The 24,509-nt window shown below is 41.0% G+C and overlaps 1 protein-coding gene across 6 annotated transcripts in view; it reads left to right on the top strand.

Annotated features, from left to right (window-relative positions):
* The window catches only part of SGCG (sarcoglycan gamma), a 180,088-nt gene that overhangs the window by 122,119 nt on the left and 33,460 nt on the right, over positions 1-24,509 (top strand). For all 6 annotated transcript variants that reach the window (XM_068425434.1, XM_068425439.1, XM_068425433.1 and 3 more), the window contains one exon: positions 3,177-3,264. In XM_068425434.1, the coding sequence (XP_068281535.1) occupies positions 3,177-3,264 (88 nt within the window). The remainder of the gene's footprint in view (positions 1-3,176; positions 3,265-24,509) is intronic.

The following is a 24,509-nucleotide window of genomic DNA, read 5'->3' as shown; positions in this document are numbered from 1 at the left end:
TGAGTGCCATCTATATATTTATTCTCATAAAGTTGCTTATTTGTTATGATTTCTTTTTCTGAATTTGTTAGAGAATTGGGCCACTTACAGCTATCATAGCAGCTTTCTCCCTTGCTTTAATAGTGTTCTCATTGCAGTCTCCTAACAGCTTTTCTCACCTAATGAGGTCTCCAAAGTGCTAATAAAGTACATAGCAGAAAATATACTTGCTGTGCATCATCTCTGGAGCCTGTTACAAGCTTATGCCTTCATTATGAGTCTTAACACAGAGTTATGGGCAGCACCGTTGCATCTTAGCTAATACATATTCATGGAAAGATACAAGATAAGCATTTATAAATATATTACTAGATTTTAATTAGTCAACAACACACACATGGAAGCTGCAGGTCTAGAAAACAGTAGAATGCAGGTCTAGGGAAGTGATCATCCCTCTGTACTCGGCACTGGTGAGGCCACACCTTGAATACTGTGTCCAGTTCTGGGCCCCGCACTTCAAGAAAGATGTTGAGGTGTTGGAGCGAGGAGGGCGACCAAGCTGGTGAAGGGTCTGGAGAGTATGACCTATGAGGAACGGCTGAGGGAGCTGGGGTTGTTTAGCCTGGAGAAGAGGAGGCTCAGGGGTGACCTTATTGCAGTCTACAACTACCTGAAGGGAGGTTGTAGCGGAGTGGGAGTCGGCCTCTTCTCCCAGGCAGCTAGCGATAGGACAAGAGGACATAGCCTCAAGGTTCGCCAGGGGAGGTTCAGGTTGGACATTAGGGTCATTAGACATTGGAAGGGGCTGCCCAGGGAGGTGGTGGAGTTACCATCTCTGGATGTGTTTTGATTCTTTGATTCTGTTTATTCGCACTTACATTTTGATATTACTAATTACTAACTTATTTTTTTAAATCAATCAGCGGCAGTCAAATAAGTGTAATAAAGATGCCCGAATTTGTGGGTCATTTAGCACATGTACTTAAATGTAATATATTTACCTGACCTTTGTTGACCTTCCTTTTCCACTTCATACCAACTTGTTACCATTAATGTTCATTCTAATACACTGCTTACTTTTTTCGTAAGACTTTTCATTATTTGTGTTAATTCTGTTAGCTTTCACTTTTCCTGATATAATTTACAGAATGAGATTCATTTATTTTGCTCACTTAGTGACTTCTTTTGAGGTAGCCTATCTTCCTACTTGTAAGATATCATTTTTTTTTAAAAAAATATAGGTTTGACTCCAAACTGTGTATTGCTACTACCACTGTTATTGGATGAATGTTTGTAGTAAAATTCTTCAAGTAACATGTGTTCAAAATTCTCAAGTTATCTCATACTCTAAGCATTAAATTACCATGGGAACATGACTTGGGAGTGATTTTCAGAGGTTAGCCCTTCAAGATGCTGCATAGTCTCTCTTGAATCCAGAAGAAGTACCAAGAGCCATATATGTGAAAGACATCGATCTTTAACAATATTCTGGTAGTTAGAAACTCACTTATTTATCTAGGAAAGAGTATCCCCTCTGAGGTCACAAGCAAGCAGCTTGCTAATACCCTCTTCATATCGTGTATTCCCTGACACTTCTGCAATTGATATCTGCTTAGGCACTCTTATCAGTTACTAGGTTCCTGTCCTTCACATAAAAGTATGCTTTGGTATGAAAGCAGCTGTACTGCAAAAAACTTCCCGTCTTTTTAAGTCTACCGGTGTAGCTACAATTTGCTGGTCCAAATGAGCATGAATAGAATTTTGTCCCCAGATAGTTTTCTAATTCTTAAAATCAAGTAAAGACAGTGGCCAGTGTGATCTCCCTGAAAATCAGCTGCATTTAAAGACAATTCAGGCAGTAAATTGAAGAAAAACATAAGAATCCACTCAATGCCCACCTCACGAAGTTTTAGGACACTTCCAAATGACCCCTGCCAGGTCTCTTGCCATGAATCAGTTTCTTTATTGTCTGTATGTCTAGTCTGGTGGAACACAGTGGGCAGCTAGGTCTTTCAAAACACTTACTCATCTGCTCTTCAAGACAAGGAGAAGCTTGGGGAGACTTCAACGGGCCTGAAGTACAGAGAGATTGAGTGGAAGGTCTGGGAGTAAGTAATGAAAATGGTACATCATCTGGGAGGAGTTCAACAAGCACAACACCAAGCCGTGAGTTAACACAAGGGGATGTTTTGGTTTTGGTGAAGTAATTCCACGCTGACTGCAGTCTAAGAATGACATGAAATTTTGAATTGCCTACCATAGTCTGGATTGTGGTGAGGTGTGGTAGGGATGAATGAAGATACCAATGACACCTGCTCGGCATGCCCTGGCTTCCATAAGTAGCACAGAATGATGGGTAGGCATGAGGCTCTGATTGCTCTGCAGATGTCCCAGCTGTAATGCAGCCTGTGAGGAGAGTTGAGTATGAGTTGCTTTGTGACCTTCAGATGTGATTTTTGTATACTGGGACACCAGATGTGGAACAGCACAGAGTGTATTAGGCTCAAATGATGGTGCAGGGGTGTGGACAAGCAGGTGATGCTGTTCAGTCTGCTGATGTACTTTTGTCATCCTTCCGTGTGGTGGACAAGGAGACAACTTAATTTAGACTGACATTCTTATCTGTACTGTCATCTATTAAAGTCAGCTTTGAGCTAGTCAACCTGCCACTTTCTCCATCACCCACTGTCTGAGTTTCCTTGCCAGGAGAGTCAGTGCCAGGTGCCAAAATCAAGCCAAAGCATACAGGTTGCACGGATCATTGAGGAAGCAGAGTGCAAATGCATGTTTCTCACCACGTTAATGTGACAGTATAAATTCGTGAAGTGGGGTACTTGCACTTCAATTAAATGGCTATCTTCTAGGGGTCTCAATTATGTATTGAAATGTAGTAAATCTAGTACTTAAGCATTTTTTTCCAAATGATAAAATGTTAGCAACCATGTTCATTAGGCCAGTAACACATTTTTTTTTTTCACCTGAAGTATTCTCTATAATTTTTTTCGTATTTTAAATCTGATATAGTTGAGGTAATCAAAAATATCTGCCCAAATTATTTGTTGACATCTGTGAATGGTTTTGTAGCTGCAGTGCTCTTTCAGTGACTGAGTTAATACAAACACTAGACTAAATTTTGAAAATTGTTAACAATTTTAATTATTCTGCTGAATCTACTTTTTTTTGCCTCCATTTTTCAGGACTCATCACTGCTTCTCCAGTCTACTCACAATGTGACTGTGAATGCTCGCAATTCAAATGGGGAAGTCACAGGCAGATTAAATGTGGGTAAGTCTAAGTGATTTTTCCTTGTTCACTGTTACGGAAACAATGTAATCAATATTTGCAAGGAGCTTAGAGGATATAAAACACTGAACACGTGATTATTTTTTACTGTTACGGCCATATTTGAATAGTCCAGCTGCCACTCAATAAGTACTACAGTACAGTTTCAATTTTTCAGTTAGGCATTAATTCTGTAAATATTTGAAGCACTTCTTTATTGCAGAGTTATGCAAGAAAGGTCACTGCAGAAGTTACTCTTTTTCTTGTGTAAATATCTACTGATAGTTGCAAATAATTTTCTAAGAACATGCAACAGGAGAACATGGCTAGAGCGCTCTGTATATCTCTCTTCATTTCCTGGTATTCCAGAGACTAATACATTTAAGCAGATGTCCTAAAAAAAAATGACAGTTCACAACTCAGAAACGTACATGTTTTACTGTATTTGGTAGCAGTAAGATACATTGGTTTACTGAGTGAAATCAATAGATCTAGACAGATGTAGGTGATAGATATTGGCAACAAGAATAAGCAGACCTTACTCTTTAAATCATATTTTTAAGGCTAGAATGGCAACAATATGTGTCAGATGCAACAGAAATTTTCTTAGTTTTGTTAATATTTTTCAACCTTTATTTGACTGGGGAGAAAAACATAACAATTTATTAACTTGCTTCTTCTAAGATCCTCATGCCGCAAAGCATAAATTCCTACTTATTTAAGTGTAAGACTAACCTGATACACTTAGGTAGTTTACTAGATTGGGACCTAGATGAGCATTGGTGAGCAACTCTTCCATGCTGATGAGACTGTGTAACTTCTGTGATAATTCCTGTTTGAAGAATTATCATATTAATTCATTTAACATTTTGCGAGCTTCACTGTTTTCAAACAAACTTCAAATAAAAAATATAATTTATAACTTATAAAGGAGCCTGCTATTCACCTTAAAAATGTATAATTATACAATTAATCACAATTTGGCCTTTAAATGTTTTCAAATGTCTTTTTTTTTTAATTCAAGCTATTTATAAAGATCTGATTTATTCCTCTTAAAAAAAAATGCCCCTAAATATTTATCAAAACATGATAGTAGCAGTCATATCTCATTTTGATAATAATTAGGGGTATGAAATTTACAGTACTTCTAGTTTCATATTATTAGTACAGTTATTGAACTAGTTTGTGGTAATTAACTATACAGTGGCCACATGACCAAAACCGAACATATCACATGGTCAAAATTTCTGTGACATGGCACACATGCTGTTGATTCTGTCTGCTCTGTACTGTTTGTGGATGCCCATCATGGGACCAGATGCATGTCTGCACTGTGGTCGTGTGCCCATCCTGCCTGATGAGAAGTTCTCAGGGGGTACTTTGGGAAGCGCAGACTGCAGAGCAGATCATTGACCACCACACTAATTTGCCAAACCTGATCCCTGCCAAAGTCTGAGAAACTTACAGATAAAATCATGTCAGAGATGAGCGGAAAGGCCTGATGAACTGTTTGACAGGCTGTGTCCAGCCTGCATGACCTAGAACTGCTAATAGGAAAGGTGTGCTGTAAAGGTGTTGATGAATATTTGATGCTGTATTGAGTTTAGGCACTTGTCAGATGAGTGACCCCATCATTAATGGGTGCTTCTGCATGAAAGTGAAAAATGCTGCTCTGATTTCTGCTGAACTCAATTCTGTCATCATATTTTAATATACTCATGATGCACTTAGGGGACTGTGTCCCTACGTAACTAAGGCACCTCCATATTTCAAGCTGGAACCGTGACATACCTTTGGCAGGTGGCAGGTGCATTGCTTCTCAGACAATATTGCTGCATGAACAATTAAGAAACTTTGTTGGGGAAAAAATGTCAGCACTGAAGAGTAATATAGATGAATTGCTCATTTGGACTTTGGCACCTGTAATGTAACTGAGGTCCATAAATGAGCCGTCTGAGATACTCACCCATAGTTAACAAAGAGAGCTTCAGTGATGAAAGCAGTGTAAAAAGGATATATTTTACTGAAAGGAAAGATGTTTTAGTTATTGTGCCAGCTATAGATCTTACCTTAGGAAAATGAAGCCTGGCAAAAATAACAGAAATCTCAGACCATCTTTTCTTTTCTTTTTTTCCCCTTCCCGGTCACCACTTAGTCTTCTGAGAGTGTTAAGAAAGAGCAGTACAGAAATTGAGACGGAATGTGCTGCCTTAAATAAATACAAAGTTAAAAATACCTGCTCTGTAGGGCTAGAGACATCTAGATTGAGGAAAACTTGTGAACTGAAGACCTGATAGACAGAGAAGGGTCAATACAATCCCATGTTGTAGACTATGGACTGTGGTGTTTAGGGAGGAGAGTTCTGCTGGATGGGAACTGTCTTGTCAGTTGTGAGTCATATATAGCAAGTACCACCCGTATTTAGTATTTTTCCTTCTTATTGGTAGTTTAGTTCTGTTTCTCCACTTTTCATCACTTGCCTTTTCTGGCCCTATTCCCAGTAACGTGCAGTTCAGTGTTATTGTGCTTTACAATCTCAAGCCTCTTTAATCTTTTGCTAAGGGAAAGCCAAATACTTAGTGTTGTCCAGACAAAGTTGTCCAGCTGTGCAGAGAGGCTGTATCTAGCTTAGGCAATATATGAGGAAACCAGAGTGTAGACTGGAAGACCTGCATCTCAAATCTTTTAGAAGTGTTCAGTGTATAAAGGCAATTCAAATTCAACATTGAAGCAGGAAAGTTATGACAGCGCTCTGGCTTGCTGTGCGAGAAATACTTAGGTAAAAAGGTGAAATAAATACTTGAGCCTGAGAAAAACAAAACTACATCAAAAGGAACTGCTAAAGTGCATTTGCATATTATTTGAAATATTTAATGTTTAAGTAATCTCTTTTTGACTGGCAATTCTATTTATTGAATTCATTAATAATTTTGGTCTTAATGTGCTGACTGATGTAGTTCTTATTATTGTAAATACCAACATGAATTATTACTAATATTAAATCATACTAATTTTAGACTGATAGAAAAGTGTTGAAAGAGCAGTAAAAACTTAATAGTGTAAAGAACTCTGTTGATAATTAAGATATGGTCAAACACCAGTGACTGGGGTAAGTGACAGTCTCTTAAAGTAAATGACCATCTATACATAGCTTGATATTTTTAGCCATTGTCCTTAGCCAGTAATAAAATCATAGAATCATAGAATGGTTTGGGTTGGAAGGGACCTTAAAGATCATCTAGTTCTAATCCCCCCTACCATGGGCAGGGACACCTTTCCACTAGACCAGGTTGCTCAAAGCCCCATCCAACCTGGCCTTGAACACTGCCAGGGAGGGGGCATCCACAACTTCTCTGGGCAACCTGTTCCACTGTCTCACCACCCTCATAGTAAAGAATTTCTTCCTAATATCTAATCTAAATCTACCCTCTTTCACTTTAAAACCATTCCCCCTCATGCTATCACTACATGCCCTTGTGAAAAGTCCCTCTCCTGCTTTCCTGTAGGCCCCCTTCAGGTATTGGAAGGCTGCTAGAAGGTCTCCCCAGAGCCTTCCCTTCTCCAGGCTGAAGAGCCCCAACTGTCTCAGTCTGTCTTCATAGGAGAGGCGCTCCAGCCCTCTGATCATCTTTGTGGCCCTCCTCTGGACTCGCTCCAACAGCTCCATGTCCTTCTTATGTTGGGGTCCCCAGAGCTGGATGCAGTACTCTAGGTGGGGTCTCACGAGAGCAGAGTAGAGGGGCAGAATCACCTCCCTCGATCTGCTGGCCACACTGCTTTTGATGCAGCCCAGGATACGGTTGGCCTTCTGGGCTGCCAGCACACATTGCCAGCTCATGTTGAGCTTCTCATCAACCATCACCCCCAAGTCCTTCTCCTCAGGGCTGCTCTCAATCCATTCTCCGCCCAGCCTGTATTTGTGCTTGGGATTGCCCTGACCCACGTGCAGGACCTTGCACTTGGCCTTGTTGAACTTCATGCAGTTTTCACAGGCCCAGCTCTCAAGCCTGTCAAGGTCCCTCTGGATGGCATACCCCTCTGGGGGGAGGGGGGGGGATAACAGAGGGCATCTGCCGCAGGTTTAATCGCCAGCCCAGCTTTAAACCGTGACACCTCCAGTGTGTCGACTGCACCACACAGCTTGGTGTTGTCAGCAAACTTGCTGAGGGCGCACTCAATCCCACTGTCCATGTCACCGACAAAGATGTTAAACAGCGCTGGTCCCAATACCGACCCCTGAGGAACACCACTCGTCACTGGTATCCACTTGGACATAGAGCCATTGACCATAACTCTTTGAGTGCAACCATTCAGCCAATTCCTTATCCACCGAGTGGTCCATCTGTCAAGTCCATGTCTTTCCAATTTAGAGACAAGGATGTCGTGCGGGACAGTGTCAAATGCTATGCACAAGTCCAGGTCGATGACATCAATGGCTCTTCCCCTATCCACCAGCACTGTAACCCCATCGTAGAAGGCCACCAAATTTGTCAGGCACAATTTGCCCTTAGTGAAGCCATGTTGGCTGTCACCAATCACCTCCTTGATTTCTGTGTGCCTCAGCATAGTTTCCAAGAGGACCTGCTCCATGACCTCGCTAGGAACAGAGGTGAGACTGACTGGCCTGTAGTTCCCCGGGTCTTCCTTTTTTCCCTTCTTGAAGATGGGGGTTATGTTTCCCCTTTTCCAGTCAGTGGGAACTTCACCAGACTGCCACGACTTCTCAAAAATGATGGACAGCGGCATAGCAACTTCATCCGCCAGTTCCCTCAGGACCTGTGGATGCATCTCATCAGGTCCCATGGACTTGTGCACCTTCAGGTTCCTTAGATGGTCTCGAACCTGATCTTCTCCTACAGTGAGCAGTTCTTCATCCTTCCAGTCCCTGCTTCTGCCTTCTGTGACTTGGGTGGTGAGGCTAGAGCACTTGTCGGTGAAGACTGAGGCAAAAATGTCATTGAGTACCTCAGCCTTCTCCATATCTTGGGTAACCAGGTCTCCCGTTTCCTTCTGGAGAGGGCCCACATTTTCCCTAGTCTTCCTTTTATCACTGACATACCTATAGAAGCATTTCTTGTTGCCCTTGACATCCCTGGCCAGATTTAATTCTATCAGGGCTTTAGCTTTCGTGCATGTAAGATGATGTTCTGTTATACGAAGGGTGGAAAAATAGGTGTGTGCCTGATTTACTTTATATGCACAAGCCTTTGCTAAAGAATTAATGCCTTCCACAGTTGTCAGCATGCTGGGATTATGTCTTATAAATATGAGTAGTTGCCATTGTGAAGGAGCTGCATAGATAAATTTGTGATTGTTTCAAAGATGACAATATAATATAGTATCACTCATAAGATCATAACAAAAATACCTTTTAACTCATAGAAGATTGTGATTCAAATGATCCATTAAAATATTTTAATAAGTTACTAAGAGTGATTTAAATACCCAGTCTTCAATAAAAGTAATTCACAAGAGAGATGTGAATCAAATATTTACTTGAGGAGTTTCTATGAAATTCCTCACATGAGGGTAGTAGGCACATATTATGCGAGAATGAAAAAAGGCTTCCCTCATGAATCACAGGTATTCTGAAATGACACCAAATGTGAGCAACTTCCACCATGAGCACTGTTTTTTTAAAATTTCTTCATGCTCCTCTGTTTACTTGCATGCATACCTCTTGCAGGAGTTATCTGGACATTGTAGGTCTTTAAAAATGTTGTAGATCTTGTTATGTTTTGGACTGTGTTCCATAATTACGCTGCTTTCAGAAGCCTCACTGAATCCAAATACATTTAACTGCTTGCCAGGAAAAGCATACTTTCAAAATAATAGGGATCATAACTAAAAAACCAAACCAGTTATGTGCTTTACTCTTTTTTGACTCCAGTATCCCTCTGGATGACAAAGATACCCATTTTGTTTGAGTTACTCTAAAATAATTTAAAATTCATATATGACCAAAGAAACTCATATTAAAACCAAGTAAGTAAAAAAAATAATAATTTAAAGCAAAAAAAGGAAATGGGACTTTTAGTTAAGGGATTATGGGGATGTGATTGCTTTGGGAATATTTCTGGGAGAAATGAGACTTAAAAAAGGATGTTGGCCAATGTACAGCAAGGAGGGAATCTAAGCAAGGCACAGATGTGGGAAGGTACAGGATTGAGAGTCAGAGGGAATTAAGCAAGCTGTGGAGAGAGATGCCTATAGGCAAGGCAAGGATGTCTACAGAAAAGATGGTAACTATTTTCATTAGAATTGCTCCTGTCTTTAAAATCATTAATAAGATTCAGATGTCATTATCACAGCTTGCTCATCAACCTTCAAAACTGAAATATCTAGAACTTCTTTTGATAATCTAAGAAAGCAGTTGAAGAAAGCTGCTAACCATCATCTCTAAAATTCCTGTTCTTACCACTTCAAAGCCTTATTCAATTCTAAAATAAAAAAGAAATGTAGCACCTTTGATTTATACCCTGAGCCATAATAAACCAACTTAGTGTAAAAAATTATCAAACTTTTTCAATAATGAACAATAAAAAATATATAATATATATAAAAGAAACATATAGACTATATAGTCAGTTATCAAATACTTAAGAGCAACATTGTTATCAAACAGTAAATGATGCTTCAGCTAAGTAAATGTATGCTTACATATGCAGCCTACCAGCAGATGAATATAATAGTCAGATTTTGCAGTGGTGTTCCAGTGCCGAATATTGAGAAAGTGGATGAAGAGCAGCATGTTTTCAACTATCTTTACTGAAAAGTAGGGCCAGTTTTTGAAAAGATCTATTTTTCAAGGATCGTGTAAGGAGGTCAGGGGTTCAGTTTGAAGTATTTAAAGCTAGCGGGAATTTATTTAGATAGCTGTATTATGAAGCTGTTCTGCACCACTCAGAAAGCATGGCAATATGGTAAAAGTCAAAATAGTTTATACAGTCTGAAAACAGAATCACAGTCAAAATTCTGCCTAGAGACTATTTTCACATCCATCACATTAATCTGAACAGCTGTTACAATGAGAGCATCTGTGCTCTCCTGCCCCCCTTTTTTCAAACAGGAACAACACTCTGAGGAAACAGATAAGTGTCAGTACTTCATCGCTTCATTAACATTAATTGCCATCTACAAACTACTACTTTCCAATGTCAAATCATTTCTGGTTTTCTTATCAGCATTTTGATATTTCATTTTCAAGTGATGGTATTTTTTCATCAGAGACATAATAGGAAGAAAACAATGTTAATGAAGCGTGATGTATGTAAGAAGAGTTTGATGGTGTTTTTACAGGGAAAACCCTGAAGCCAGTTTCATAAACTTGACTTAATTAATGACATTGTAAAATCATTTAGCTTTTCCTTCTTTATTTTTCCCAGAAGGCTTTCATTATAAACTCCATTTTTGTCCAAATAAGTTCTTTCTTATCTTGAAGATAAAAGCCAGAACATATTTCTTGAAGATCTTTGTACTGCAGGAAGGTGATTATTTGCACAACTTTAATTGCTGTCCAGCTGGGTTATAAGAAGGAAAGATACAACAGAGGAGTAATTAACAGAAAGATAAATTGGAAACTTCATTGTAGTCTTCCTATGATCCAGAACTTACAATGTTTGTTCCAAGGGGATTACAGTAGGGATTTTTACTTCCAGAAGTATAGCAATTTTAGCTACCATTGAATCTGATCATATCAAGACATACATGTTAGTTTTATTTAAAAGTAAAATTTAGTTGACTCGGGTCACACAGAATTTAGAGAATGACAAGTGGCTGCTAAAACATCCCGCAGGCTTTTTAACTGATCCTCTTTTCTAATTTCCTGTTTTAATCCATGGCAGATGTGTTTCTGTTCTATATTAAATGCATATGCTATAAGTCTTTTGTGAGACCACTGTGTATTTAAATGGATATAATGTTGAAAAGAATTAAAACAAATAGTAGAAAAAGTAAGTATTAATCAATATACATTTAAATTAAAGCTAGCTAAGCATATTGCTATGAAAACTTACTTATGAAAAAAGTAATTTAGTCATTACAGCTACAGTTTAATATTTAGACTCAAATGAACAGTATCCTCTTCTGAAAAAAATGCCATTGGTGTCTATGTACTGTGTATAGTAAGGTGCTTACCACAGCAAGCTTTACACACTCTGTCCCCAAATATGATAATCTTTATGAAGAAATATATGATAATGTTCAATATCAGCAATGCTGACTTAAGCTAGGCTTTAAACATCCTCTAGAAGTTATTCAGATAGTTATGTGCATTGCCAACTTGCTTAAATACAGCAGCATCACAGTTAAGGGGAAATTTAACCTGGCCAAGGGGATTTGAATCCTATGCTGTCACTTCTCTTCTAACTGTGTCTAGAAGCAGAGAAAAGCAATATGCATATAACTCTATAGAGCTTAGCTCTGAAAAAAAGGCTAATGTTTGGGAAATAATTTTTTGGAAAAAGAACCAGATAGTGGATACCTGACTGTCCTGGTTTGGCCCAAACCAGGCCAATTAGTCTTAAGAGAAACCAAGGTCACTGCTAAATTCCTCACTGCTTACAAATGAAGAGCCGAAGGGGGGTTGCACCTGCAGGAAGGAGCAGACAGGGCAGGTGACCCAAGATTGACCAACAAGGTATTCCATCCCATACATGTCATTCTCACTTTCCTATTTATCACTAACCCACTGCCTCCTGGAGGTGGGGCCCAGGAGGGAGGGGCCCTCCTGTCTTCCACTGATTGGTACCAGCTTTGCCAATTCTCCAGTTAAAAGCCTGCAGGTGTGATGGCAGGGGGAGCTACTGCATTTTCCCCTCTGCCCATGCTGGGGGGAGCAACTCTGCCTGAGGAGGATTTCCAAGCTCTCGATCTTGGTTTTGTATATATTTGTACATATTTGATTATTTCTATTATTCTTATTATACTCTTTTTCATTACTATAGTTTATTAAAACTGTTTTAACTTTCCAACCCATAAGTCTCTCTCCCTTTTCCCTTTCCCTTAGGGTAGGGGGGGAGAGGGTTAACAGAGAGCATCTGCCACAGGTTTAATAGCTGGCCCAGCTTTAAACCGTGACAGATTTATTGGTGCCCAACGTGGGGCTTGAGAGAAGCTCCAACAGGTTGCTCTGATAAGTTGAATCCTGGCTCTGGTGGGAGGAGACCCGGAGAGCTCAGCTGAGAGAGTATCAGATTTCTTCCTTTGAGATTTACGAGGGGTTGGAAATTAAAACATATAGTGAAGATGGTGATGTCATTTTTGAATGCTGTGTTATCTCGTCTTTTTTATAGAGTTTCTTTCACAGTTGAGTATTGCAATGATGCCTTACCTGCCGTGGGCACTGTGTTATTGCTTGCTTCTTGTGAATGTTTACATGCAGTTTAGCAGTGGGCGCTGGTCGAAATGTATTGTTTTGGTATGGGGTTTGATACTGATTTATGCTGTGATAAACTGGGCAGTTAATATTCCAATCTCTTATCTCTATGACACAATGATGGGCAGCTTTAATCGCGAATCAGTAGCAGCAACTTCATCTGCACGCTCCAGGCGTCCTTTAGCTGATTCTGTTAATGATTACACTTCCAATTTTACTTTGGGAAATAGTACCTTCTCCTTTTCTGTCAAGCTGATTCCACTAGATTTTGCAAAATTAGGATGGTGCTGTCTAGGTGGCATGTTTTTATTTTCGGTTGTCCTGAATGTGTCTCTGATGTGGGATAAGATTAAATATCGGTGCAGGGACAGTTGTAGGTGTTACGCAGCCACCTCAGATCCTACAGTGTGTACTGCCACTACAGCCACTAAATCCACTGAAACCTCGGCAGCCTGTATCACAGCTGCTACACCCCCCAAGATGGCCACTGCATCTACTCAGACCCCAGCATCTATCGAATCTGTACCAATTGCTCCTGTAACCAGGAAGAAATACCAAAAGAAATCAGCTTGTGAAGTGAAGGATGATGACTCAGAGCCTTCTAAGGCAGAGCCATCATATGACCCAGGTGAGGGCCCTTCTCAGGCAGAGTCAGGGCCCGACACAGATGGGGGTTTCCTCGATCGTCCTTTTAAAGCAGACCCATCACAGAAGAAAGGTCCTTCTAAAGCAGAACTATCACAAGAGGAGGACTCGGACGTAGAGATAACCTACCACTCCTTATCCCTGAAGGACCTGAGAAATATAAGGAAAGACTTCAGCCGTTATGATGGTGAGCCTATTATTACCTGGTTGCTCCGATGCTGGGATAATGGGGCAGACAGCATGCAATTAGATGGCAGAGAAGCCAGACAGTTGGGATCCCTGTCCAGAGATGGTGGTATTGATAAGGCACTCGCAAGAAAGTCAAACACTATCAGTCTCTGGAGGCGACTCTTGTCAGCTGTAAAGAGCAGGTATCCCTATAAAGATGATGTTATGAGCCACCTAAGCAAATGGACCACTATAGAAAAAGGTATTAACTACCTTAGAGAACTAGCTGTGCGAGAGATCATTTATAGACACCCACGGGAAGTTGTAGATCCTGTAGATCCTGATGAAGTGGAATGCAACCGATCCATGTTCCGGAAGGTTGTGAAGAGTGCTCCACCGACATATACCCATACATTGTCAATATTAGTATGGGGAGAAGATGATATGGCACGACCTAGTGTGGGCGAAATGGCTAACTGTATGCGACAGTATGAAGATAGTATTTCTTCCCCACTGCAGGCCCGTGTCTCGGCTGTGGAAAAACTGACTAAGGAAAACAAGGACTCATTTAAACAACTGTCAGACAAACTGTCCAGGATAGAGAATAAACTTGACTCTCTGCCTACACAGGCTCGTGTTGCAGCTGTTAAGAGAAAACGCTCTCCTACAGGACCAGCTCAAAGGAAACAGAACACATCACGAGGTATCCTGTGGTTTCCCCTGCGTGGTTATGGGGAAGACATGACGAAATGGCATGGACAACCTACCAGTACCCTACAGGCACGAGTACGTGAGTTGCAAGCTAAAAGAAGTACCAGAGAGAATTTTTCTAGGAGGATGGCTGCTCCAGTTACCAGTGAGCAGGACCCCAGTCAGGGTAGATGGGCCTCAAGTCCCTTTTTCCCAAGTGTGAATAGGAGAAATGAAGGTCCAATCCCTGTGAGCAGCATGAATCCATTTCTTAATTAGGGGGGCCCTGCCTCCAGCCAGGTGGAGGAGAGGGACAACCAAGTTTATTGGACTGTGTGGGTTCGATGGCCTGGCACATCAAAACCACAAAGGTATCGAGCCTTGGTAGACACTGGTGCACAGTGCACCCTAATGCCATCGGATCATAGAGGGGCAGAATCTATCAGTATTTCAGGAGTAACAGGAGGATCTCAAGTGTTATCTGTATTGGAGGCCGAAGTGAGCCTAACTGAAAATGAATGGAAAAAGCACCCCATTGTGACTGGTCCAGATGCTCCGTGCATCCTTGGCATAGACTACCTCAAGAGAGGGTATTTTAAGGACCCAAAAGGGTATAGATGGGCCTTTGGTATAGCAGCTGTAGAGACTGAGGACATTAAACAGCTGTTTACCTTGCCTGGCCTCTCAGAAGATCCTTCTGTTGTGGGGTTGCTGAAGGTTGAAGAACAACAGGTGCCAATTGCTACTACCATGGTGCACCGACGACAATATCGCACCAATCGAGACTCCCTGATCCCCATTCATAAACTGATTAGACAATTAGAAAATCAAGGAGTGATTGGCAAGACTCGCTCACCCTTTAATAGTCCTATATGGCCAGTGCAAAAGTCTGATGGAGAATGGAGATTAACTGTGGACTATCGTGGCCTAAATGAAGTTACGCCACCGCTGAGTGCTGCTGTGCCAGACATGCTAGAACTTCAATACGAACTGGAGTCAAAGGCAGCCAAGTGGTACGCCACCATAGACATAGCTAATGCATTTTTCTCTATTCCTTTGGCACCAAAGTGCAGGCCACAGTTTGCTTTTACCTGGAGAGGTATCCAGTATACCTGGAATCGACTGCCCCAGGGGTTGGAAACACAGTCCTACTATTTGCCACGGGCTGATCCAGACTGCACTAGAAAAGGGTGGAGCTCCAGAACATTTGCAATACATTGATGACATCATTGTGTGGGGTGATACAGCAGCAGAAGTTTTTGACAAAGGAGAGAAAATAATCCAAATTCTTCTGAAAGCTGGTTTTGCCATAAAAAGAGGCAAGGTCAAGGGACCCGCCCGGGAGATCCAGTTTTTAGGGATTAAATGGCAAGATGGGCGTCGCCAGATCCCGATAGAGGTGATCAACAAAATAACAGCCATGTCCGCACCAACTAACAAAAAGGAAACACAAGCCTTCTTAGGCGTTGTGGGTTTCTGGAGAATGCATATTCCAGATTACAGCCAGATTGTACGCCCTCTTTATCAAGTGACCAGAAAGAAGAATGATTTTCAGTGGGGCCCTGAACAACGACAGGCTTTTGAACAGATTAAACAAGAAATTGTGCATGCAGTAGCCCTTGGACCAGTCCGTACGGGACAAGATGTTAAAAATGTGCTCTACACCTCAGCTGGGGACAATGGTCCTACCTGGAGCCTCTGGCAGAAAGTACCAGGGAAGACTCGAGGTTGACCCCTAGGATTTTGGAGTCGAGGATACAAGGGTTCCGAGGCCAATTACACCCCAACTGAAAAAGAGATACTGGCAGCATATGAAGGAGTTAGAGCTGCTTCAGAGGTAATTGGTACTGAAGCACAACTTCTCCTGGCACCTCGAATACCAGTACTAGGCTGGATGTTCAAGGGTAAGATTCCCACTACCCATCATGCAACTGATGCTACATGGAGTAAATGGATTGCATTAATTACACAGAGGGCACGAATAGGAAACCCTAATCGCCCAGGAATCTTAGAAGTGATCATGGACTGGCCAGAAGGCAAAGACTTCGGAATGCCACCAGAAAAGGAGGTGACACGTGCTGAAGAAGCCCCACCATATAATGAACTACCAGAGGATGAGAAGCAGTATGCCCTGTTCACCGATGGATCCTGCCGTCTTGTAGGAAAGCATCGGAAGTGGAAAGCTGCTGTATGGAGTCCTATACGACGAGTCACAGAAGCCACAGAAGGACAAGGTGAATCAAGTCAATTCGCAGAGGTAAAAGCCATCCAGCTGGCTTTAGATATTGCTGAACGAGAAAAGTGGCCAAGGCTCTATCTTTATACTGACTCATGGATGGTGGCAAATGCCTTGTGGGGGTGGTTAAAGCAGTGGAAGCGAAGCAACTGGCAGCGCAAAGGTAAACCTATTTGGGCTGCTGAACTGTGGCAAGATATTGCTGCTCGGCTAGAGAAACTAGTCGTGAAGGTACGTCATGTAGATGCTCACGTACCTAAAAGTCGGGCAACTGAGGAACAACGAAACAACCAACAAGCGGATCAAGCTGCTAAAGTGTTCCAAATAGATTTGGACTGGGAACCTAAAGGTGAACTATTTTTAGCTCGGTGGCCTCATGACACTTCAGGTCATCAAGGGAGAGATGCCCATACAGATGGGCTCGTGACTGAGGGGTGGACTTAACCATGGACTCTATTGCACAGGTTATCCATGACTGTGAAACATGCACCGCAATTAAGCAAGCCAAACGGTTAAAACCTTTGTGGTATGGGGGGCGGTGGTTGAAATATAAATATGGGGAGGCCTGGCAAATTGACTATATCACACTCCCTCAAACCCGCCAGGGTAAACGCTATGTGCTTACCATGGTGGAGGCGACCACCGGATGGTTGGAAACATACTCTGTGCCCCATGCCACTGCCCGGAACACTATTCTGGGCCTTGAAAAGCAAATCTTGTGGCGACACGGCACACCAGAGAGAATTGAGTCGGACAATGGGACTCATTTCAAAAACAGTCTCATAGACAACTGGGCCAAAGAGCATGGCATCGAATGGGTATATCACATCCCCTATCATGCACCAGCCTCTGGGAAAATTGAACGGTATAATGGGCTGTTAAAAACTACCCTGAAAGCAATGGGGGGTGGAACCTTTAAAAACTGGGATAAGCATCTGGCACAAGCTACCTGGTTAGTTGACACCAGGGGATCTATCAATCGAGCTGACCCTGCTCAGTCAGACCTTCTACATACAGTAGAAGGAGATAAAGTCCCGGTGGTGCATGAAAGGAATCTATTGGGAAAAACTGTCTGGATTCTTCCTGCAACGGGCAAAGGTAAACCCATTCGTGGGATTGCTTTTGCTCAGGGACCTGGATGTACTTGGTGGGTGATGTTGCAAGATGGTGAAGTCCAATGTGTCCCTGAAGGTGATCTTATTCTGGGTGAGAATACTTAATTCTGAACTGTATGTTGTTACTGCATAAGTGTCTTTCAGGTTAAGACAGTGGTGATGGGAATGGAGCTAGCTGCAAGTGGCATCCAGTAACCTCCTTGAGTCTGACATCTTTAACCTGCAACCCATGGACACGAACCATGACAAAAGAGAGACTGCTAGCCAGAAAGACTGCTGAGAGACTGCTAACCAGATGGAAACCCACAATCCTGAACTAAATGAACTTAATGAACTTTTTGTATAGAGATGAATCATAAACTAGTGATATGTGTATATATATTTGAAAATGAAAAGGTAGTGGTGATCTGAGTATGAAGTGAATGGTATGGAATAAGGGGTGGAATGTCCTGGTTTGGCCCAAACCAGGCCAATTAGTCTTAGAGAAACCAAGGTCACTGCTAAATTCCTCACTGCTTATAAGTGAAGAGCCGAAGGGGGGTTGCACCTGCAGGAAGGAGCAGACAGGGCAGGTGACCCAAGATTGACCAACAAGGTATTCCATCCCATACATGTCATTCTCACTTTCCTATTTATCACTAACCCACTGCCTCCTGGAGGTGGGGCCCAGGAGGGAGGGGCCCTCCTGTCTTCCACTGATTGGTACTAGCTTTGCCAATTCTCCAGTTAAAAGCCTGCAGGTGTGATGGCAGGGGGAGCTACTGCATTTTCCCCTCTGCCCATGCTGGGGGGAGCAACTCTGCCTGAGGAGGATTTCCAAGCTCTCGATCTTGGTTTTGTATATATTTGTATATATTTGATTATTTCTATTATTCTTATTATACTCTTTTTCATTACTATAGTTTATTAAAACTGTTTTAACTTTCCAACCCATAAGTCTCTCTCCCTTTTCCCTTTCCCTTTCCCTTTGGGTGGGGGGGGAGGGTTAACAGAGAGCATCTGCCACAGGTTTAATAGCTGGCCCAGCTTTAAACTCTGACACTGACTCTCAGAGAGCAATTACTCATCTGAGTAGCCTCATTCTCTCTTTATTTCAATGGGAAGAAGGAATTCAAAATAAGTGAAAAAAGGGGAATTATTAAATACTTTATAACCTTCTCATCTTTCACAGTTTTCAGTAAATTTGCAATCCCAAAAAAACGTATTTTGGTTCATATGCTATAGTAATCATTAACATAAGTCATTGGATGATAATTTGAAAATAATACGTATTGCTAAAGGTGAGGACAGTTCCTGTACTTCCTTCCTTTGAAGTAATAGGAAGATTGAATTATTGGCATTGGTTAATGCTAGGTGAATTTGTGAAGGTTAGCTTAAAATAGCTGAAATTTATTGTAAATATAATCTATTACAGAATTTGGATAATTAAGTATGTCTAAAATCCTAGTCATTTCAAGTGTAACTACTTTCTTCTTACAGCTAACAAGTTAGTGGCAGTTAGTGGACAAAATAGGAGCTAGATCCCTATCCTTTACAGCAGGTCTGCAGAAGAAGACACACACCCCTATCCTGGTGGACTACTTGACCATGTATCTGCAGTGTAGCCTTGTGGCAATGAGGTCTAATAGAATAATGGGCTGCGTCATTCCACTCCTGGGAGACTGCATCTGGAATACTGTGTTAAGCCCTCTCCAGTATGACAGAGCAATGAGCAAACTGAGTAGACTCACACAGGGAGCCATTCAGATGGTCAGGGAGTGGGAGCACATGAAGTATAAGAGGCTGAAGGAGTTGTGGTTTTTTAACCTGCGGAAAAGAAGTCTTAAAGGGGGGCTTTTAATTTCTGCCTGGTACTAGGAGGGCTAGAGACAAGATGAAGCCAGACTATTCTCAGAGGTGCACAGCAAAAGGTCAAGAGGCAACAGTCATAGGTTGCAGTGAGGCAAAATGCAACTGGATAGAACGGGGCAGGGGAAATATCACTGTTAGAATGGTTAACTATTGGAAATGGTTGCTCAGGGAGGCTATTGAATCCCTTTCTGCCCGGACAAGGCCCTGAGCACCTTTTTCGAACGTGCAATAAAGCTGATCCAGCTGTGAGTAGGAGGTAGGACTAGGTGACCTCCAGAGGTGACCTCTTACTTTCATTCTTCTGTGATTCCAGTTTTACCCAGTCATCAGCTGACACTCTGGAAGGGCTCAGGTTGCTTACAGACCCCATGCCAGACTTCCTAGTCTGATGTAGAAGTCTTAGATACTCTAGGGCATCTAAAATAAGCTGAAGGCCAGGCAGGGAACACCAAAGTACATATAATGGCACTAGATAGCTATGTTGGCAACTGAGTCATGCCCCATCTGTTTAATTGGTCTTCTCACATGGTCACAGAATCACAGAATGTTAGGGATTGGAAGGGACCTCGAAAGATCATCTAGTCCAATCCCCCTGCCGGGGCAGGATTGCCTAGACCATATCACACAGGAACGCGTCCAGGCGGGTTTTGAATGTCTCCAGAGAAGGAGACTCCACAACCTCTCTGGGCAGCCTGTTCCAGTGTTCAGTCACCCTTACAGTAAAGAAGTTTTTCCTCAAATTTAAGTGGAACCTCCTGTGCTCCAGCTTGCACCCATTGCCCCTTGTCCTGTCAAGGGATGTCACTGAGAAGAGCCTGGCTCCATCCTCTTGACACTTGCCCTTTGACACTTCGGTCCTCTGCCCCGATCCAGTAGGCGTGCGTAGAATACTCCTGAAACACAGTGCTGGAGTTGACCTTATGAAAATACTCTCATGGCTTTCTTTTTTAGAAAAAAAATAATTGGAGGAAAAAGAATTATCCATTATACACAAGATACAGTGGTTAAAGTATTCGCTCAGGGATGAGAAACTCAGATCAGCTGTCCTCTCTGCATATAGGGTTTCAAATTATCATGCCTCATCTCCTTTAGTGTTTCCTTTTCACCTTACCTGTCTGAGGACTGTGTGTTTCACCTTTTCCTTGAAGTTATTCATCATGCAACAAATTCTGGATTCATTAGGCCTGAGAGAAAAGGTGACATCATAGCCTTTTTGTCAAGTTACTGTGTGAGAAACATGATGTTCTATTCCTGACATGGTTTCTACATGCAATAATCCATTTTACAGTGAAATATTTCATGGGTTTATTTTTTTATATCTAAAAAGAATATTTTATAAGGATAATGCCTAAATGGATAAAGACATTTAGTTACCTAAATCACTCTGAGAGGGGAAAGTACTGCCACCTAAATACCTAATACTAGGTTGGGTTGCCAGTGTCTGGCAATGAGCACTCAGAACCAATTTTTTAAAGATCTTTATAGACTTGTGTTCAACGACAGAGAACAACAAAGTATAAGAAGTGCTGACAGTAAGGCATCCTTACTTTGATCTGAGAGGGCATAATTGTTGCATCCATTGCATAAAAGGAGAACTGGGAGGAAAAGAGGAAACAGGAGCAGCAAGTGTTCTATTAATGTATTAGAGATCTTTTTCAAGGTGATGAGAAGTGTATGATATGGACATAAAATGTATATATGCAATGTGCTGCCTATTCTCTATAATAATGCATTTGTTCTAATAAAAGACCAGCAAGTACTTCCATACCATTCCATATGAAAATTTGACTAATTTTATGCTTCTGAAAGTAATGGCTTTACATTTATTGGTATTGTATTACTCACGGAACTAGAACTGAATCTGTAGGAGTATTACAATTTTAATACACATTTAATGAGATCTTATTTTAAGTAAGGTGCTTTAATATAATAAAAATTAACTTAAAAATGGAATTGCGTAGCAATACCCCATAGCACTTAGGATTTTGGCTTATATTCAGGACTTCAGTGATTCTAGGTGGTAGGATAAGAGTGAAGCACACAGAGTAGGTGACAGCCATAGGTTATCAGAAATGATGGATAGCAGAAGAGACTAAGAAAAGAAAAGATCTGGAATTAAATAAATAACTTCAGTGTTGGAAAGCCTTTTCTTCTGAAAGATCTAAAGACACAGTAAAAGTGCTTAGTACTTGGTAGAACTAACTGGATTTGAAGAGTCTGGCTACATGTTTGCAGTGTCATTGACTTTAAGCATTTGTGGATATGTATTTTATAGCAAGACTCTTTGCCGCCTTGTCCTTCTACATTTTTATGGGCCTGGAATTCAAAGGTTGAGTAGCAGTACAAGGGAATTTATTTAAATGCTTTTCGACTGAAATGGACCCACTAAACAAAAGACCTTCCTTCCCTGGAAAATGACCTAGGGGAGTCAAGAGTGAGGAGGAGAAACAAAAAGGAAGACTGTTCAGCAGTGTGCTCTTTTGCAGGCAATAGGTCAATTGTTTTTGGAGCAATTTTTCATCATTTAAAGTGGCATCCTCAGTGTCAAGAGGTGTGTGATGTGATGATCGCATACAAGGTCTGTATCAGAACGGCACATGTTAAAGGAGGAAGTGTAAAGAAACAATGGGCAATTATTGGTCAGCCTAATTAGCAGGGATAACTAATCAGCCTGGGAATTCCTGTGACACCTCTGGCAGCAATGGAAAACAATTCAAATGCTCTCTATAACCTGCGTTCAGTTATGTTACATTTTTAATTGTAGGATTTTATTAACAACTATGATTATATAGTATTAGCCGACTTACATGTAGTTAATATACTAGGGTTGTGAACAAAATGCATTTATGAATTAGATTAAAGTTTCAGATATTGAATTTGGCTGCTGTTTATGAGCTGAAAATTATCTTACAGTTAAAGCAGTTAAAACAGTTAAAGCAGCTCCTATATTGTATAATTATTTTCTTTTGTCATGTCACATCTCTCTGTGAATTAATCGACATTCCATAACAATCCAATTAATAAAAAACTGTCAATTTTCTGGCAATGTGCAGATGTACAAATTACATTAATCGATTCATGCTGTTTGAGGTAGGTCTTTCCTGTTCCTACTATGAGAAACATGAAAAATCTTTCTTTAACGAGATTGCTTGTGAAATAGATTCAGCAAATTAGCAAATCGAGAAGATAAATGTACTTCTAGAAGAGATCAAGTTAGGCCTGGTGCAAATCATGTCACACTTCTGCAGTTCTTTCAAATCCATTTTTTTTCCAATGCTTTATGATCAATGAAAAATTTTGTCTGTACCAAGGTGCTGAGAAGGAAAGAGCAGAAGTGCCACTATTCAGGCCCAGCAATTTATTTCAAAGATGATGGCGTTTGTACCATGGAAACTGGTAGATAGCATTCCCTCTAAACATAAAGTATCTTCATCACATTAACGTATTTTTCTGTGATCATGTGTAAATAATTAACAATTATATATAAATTAACAGTATCTATTTCTGAGTCTTTTGGAGATACTGCTGCATATTGTTTGCAGGCTTGTACAATATTTCAAATAACTTACAGCAGTTTCTAATTAGTATTTTAAAGATTATTGACACTATAAAACCTCACAGCTTAGAATTTAATCTGTGGAAGGTCTTGGGGTACCTACTTTGCTTTAAAGTACATATACCTAAAACGTAAGTCTTCAGGATCTTCACTCAGTTATTAATTCTTTTAATCAATAAATATTCTATAACTATATAAAAATACTTGCTTCCAGCATGCTGGACCTACTAAAATATTGACAGCACTGAAAAGGAAAATACTTAACCTTGTCAGAGCCCACAGAGTAAGCATTTCCATTTCTCTCTCATCTACTGGGTCTAATCCAGCAAATATTTTAATTGCATGCTTTTTAGAATGAGGTCCGACAATAAGCAGGATCAGGAGAAGAAAAGGTGGTAGTACAACTTTTCTCCAGCAGTCCTGCAGCCAGTGTGTTGACCCTGGAAGCTGGAGACTTGGGTTCCCTTCCTGTGGAGGAAATAAAGTCTCCAAATAAGTACCTTCCTTTTCTACACAGTGTAAAACATCTTCAACAAAAGAGATGAAGAATCACTCCTAATTCCCTTCCAGTGAAAATGGGTACCCTCAGTGTGCCTGAATCACTTGACCTGTATCATGTCAGACAGAAGAAGCTTTGATTTGTGTTTCGCACACTCATGCTGAGCACTGCAGTCATGGTGGTGGATGAATGGGAAGCATGAGGAACCGGCCCCTACAGCACCAGTAAAGTTGATAACAGCCAGTTTACTTAGGCTTTTGATTTCTCTGAATAAACAAGGATCTACCTACACTACATAAATTGGCAGTTTCAGTACTGCTGCTGGGCAGAAACAGGAACATTAAAACACCTTAACCAAGATATTCTAGGAAAGCATTGATAGGGATCCATCCTTGCCTCACTTACCCAGAACTAGGTCTTTTGCTGTAAAAAAAAATGACTGTTTAACGCCTTTTCACTGAATTAAGAGATTTTCTGAGCTCACTTTTTGCACTACACTTCTCATAAATAAAGTCATGTGCTTCAGAGGCACTTTAGAGAAGAGCCAAATTAAGATCAGTAAGGCTGTGGCTGGGTGCACATGTCCAACAGAGTATAATTTACTGCAGAGTTCAGCCCTCTATCCTGACCTTTTTCAAATAGAATCAATATTGGGTTTTACGCCTTAAAATTGTTGCCCTAGTTTAGGACATTATGGCTTCTATAACCCTTTCCGTGCTTGATGGGCAATTAAAAGCAATACTTTGCATCTGCTGAGTGAAGCAATAAGCAACTTGTGTAGGACCTTATGGTATGTATCTCTTGCATCAGCTGCCATGCCGATTTTAGGAAATACCTGAATGTATTTCTTAGCAGTATCAATCATCCGTCACCTAATGCCATTTTAATGTAAGATCTAACAAAAAATCCTATTTAGTTTGAGAATTACTGCCTGGAATATATTTAACCTTTATGGGAGCAGGCATGGTAAGACAGGGTCTTACTGGGAAGGAAGCAGCTCAGTGCCTCTCAGTCCCATGGATGGTCTGTGAGTTACCTTTATTAAAAATTGCTGAAAATGAGTCTTAACTGCTTTGACCATTCTCTGTAATTTTAATTCTGAACATAGATTT

Source organism: Nyctibius grandis, chromosome 2 (assembly GCF_013368605.1).
Source record: "Nyctibius grandis isolate bNycGra1 chromosome 2, bNycGra1.pri, whole genome shotgun sequence".
NCBI classification, from domain to species: Eukaryota; Metazoa; Chordata; class Aves; order Nyctibiiformes; family Nyctibiidae; genus Nyctibius; species Nyctibius grandis.
This window is presented reverse-complemented; position numbering and strand designations above follow the sequence as displayed.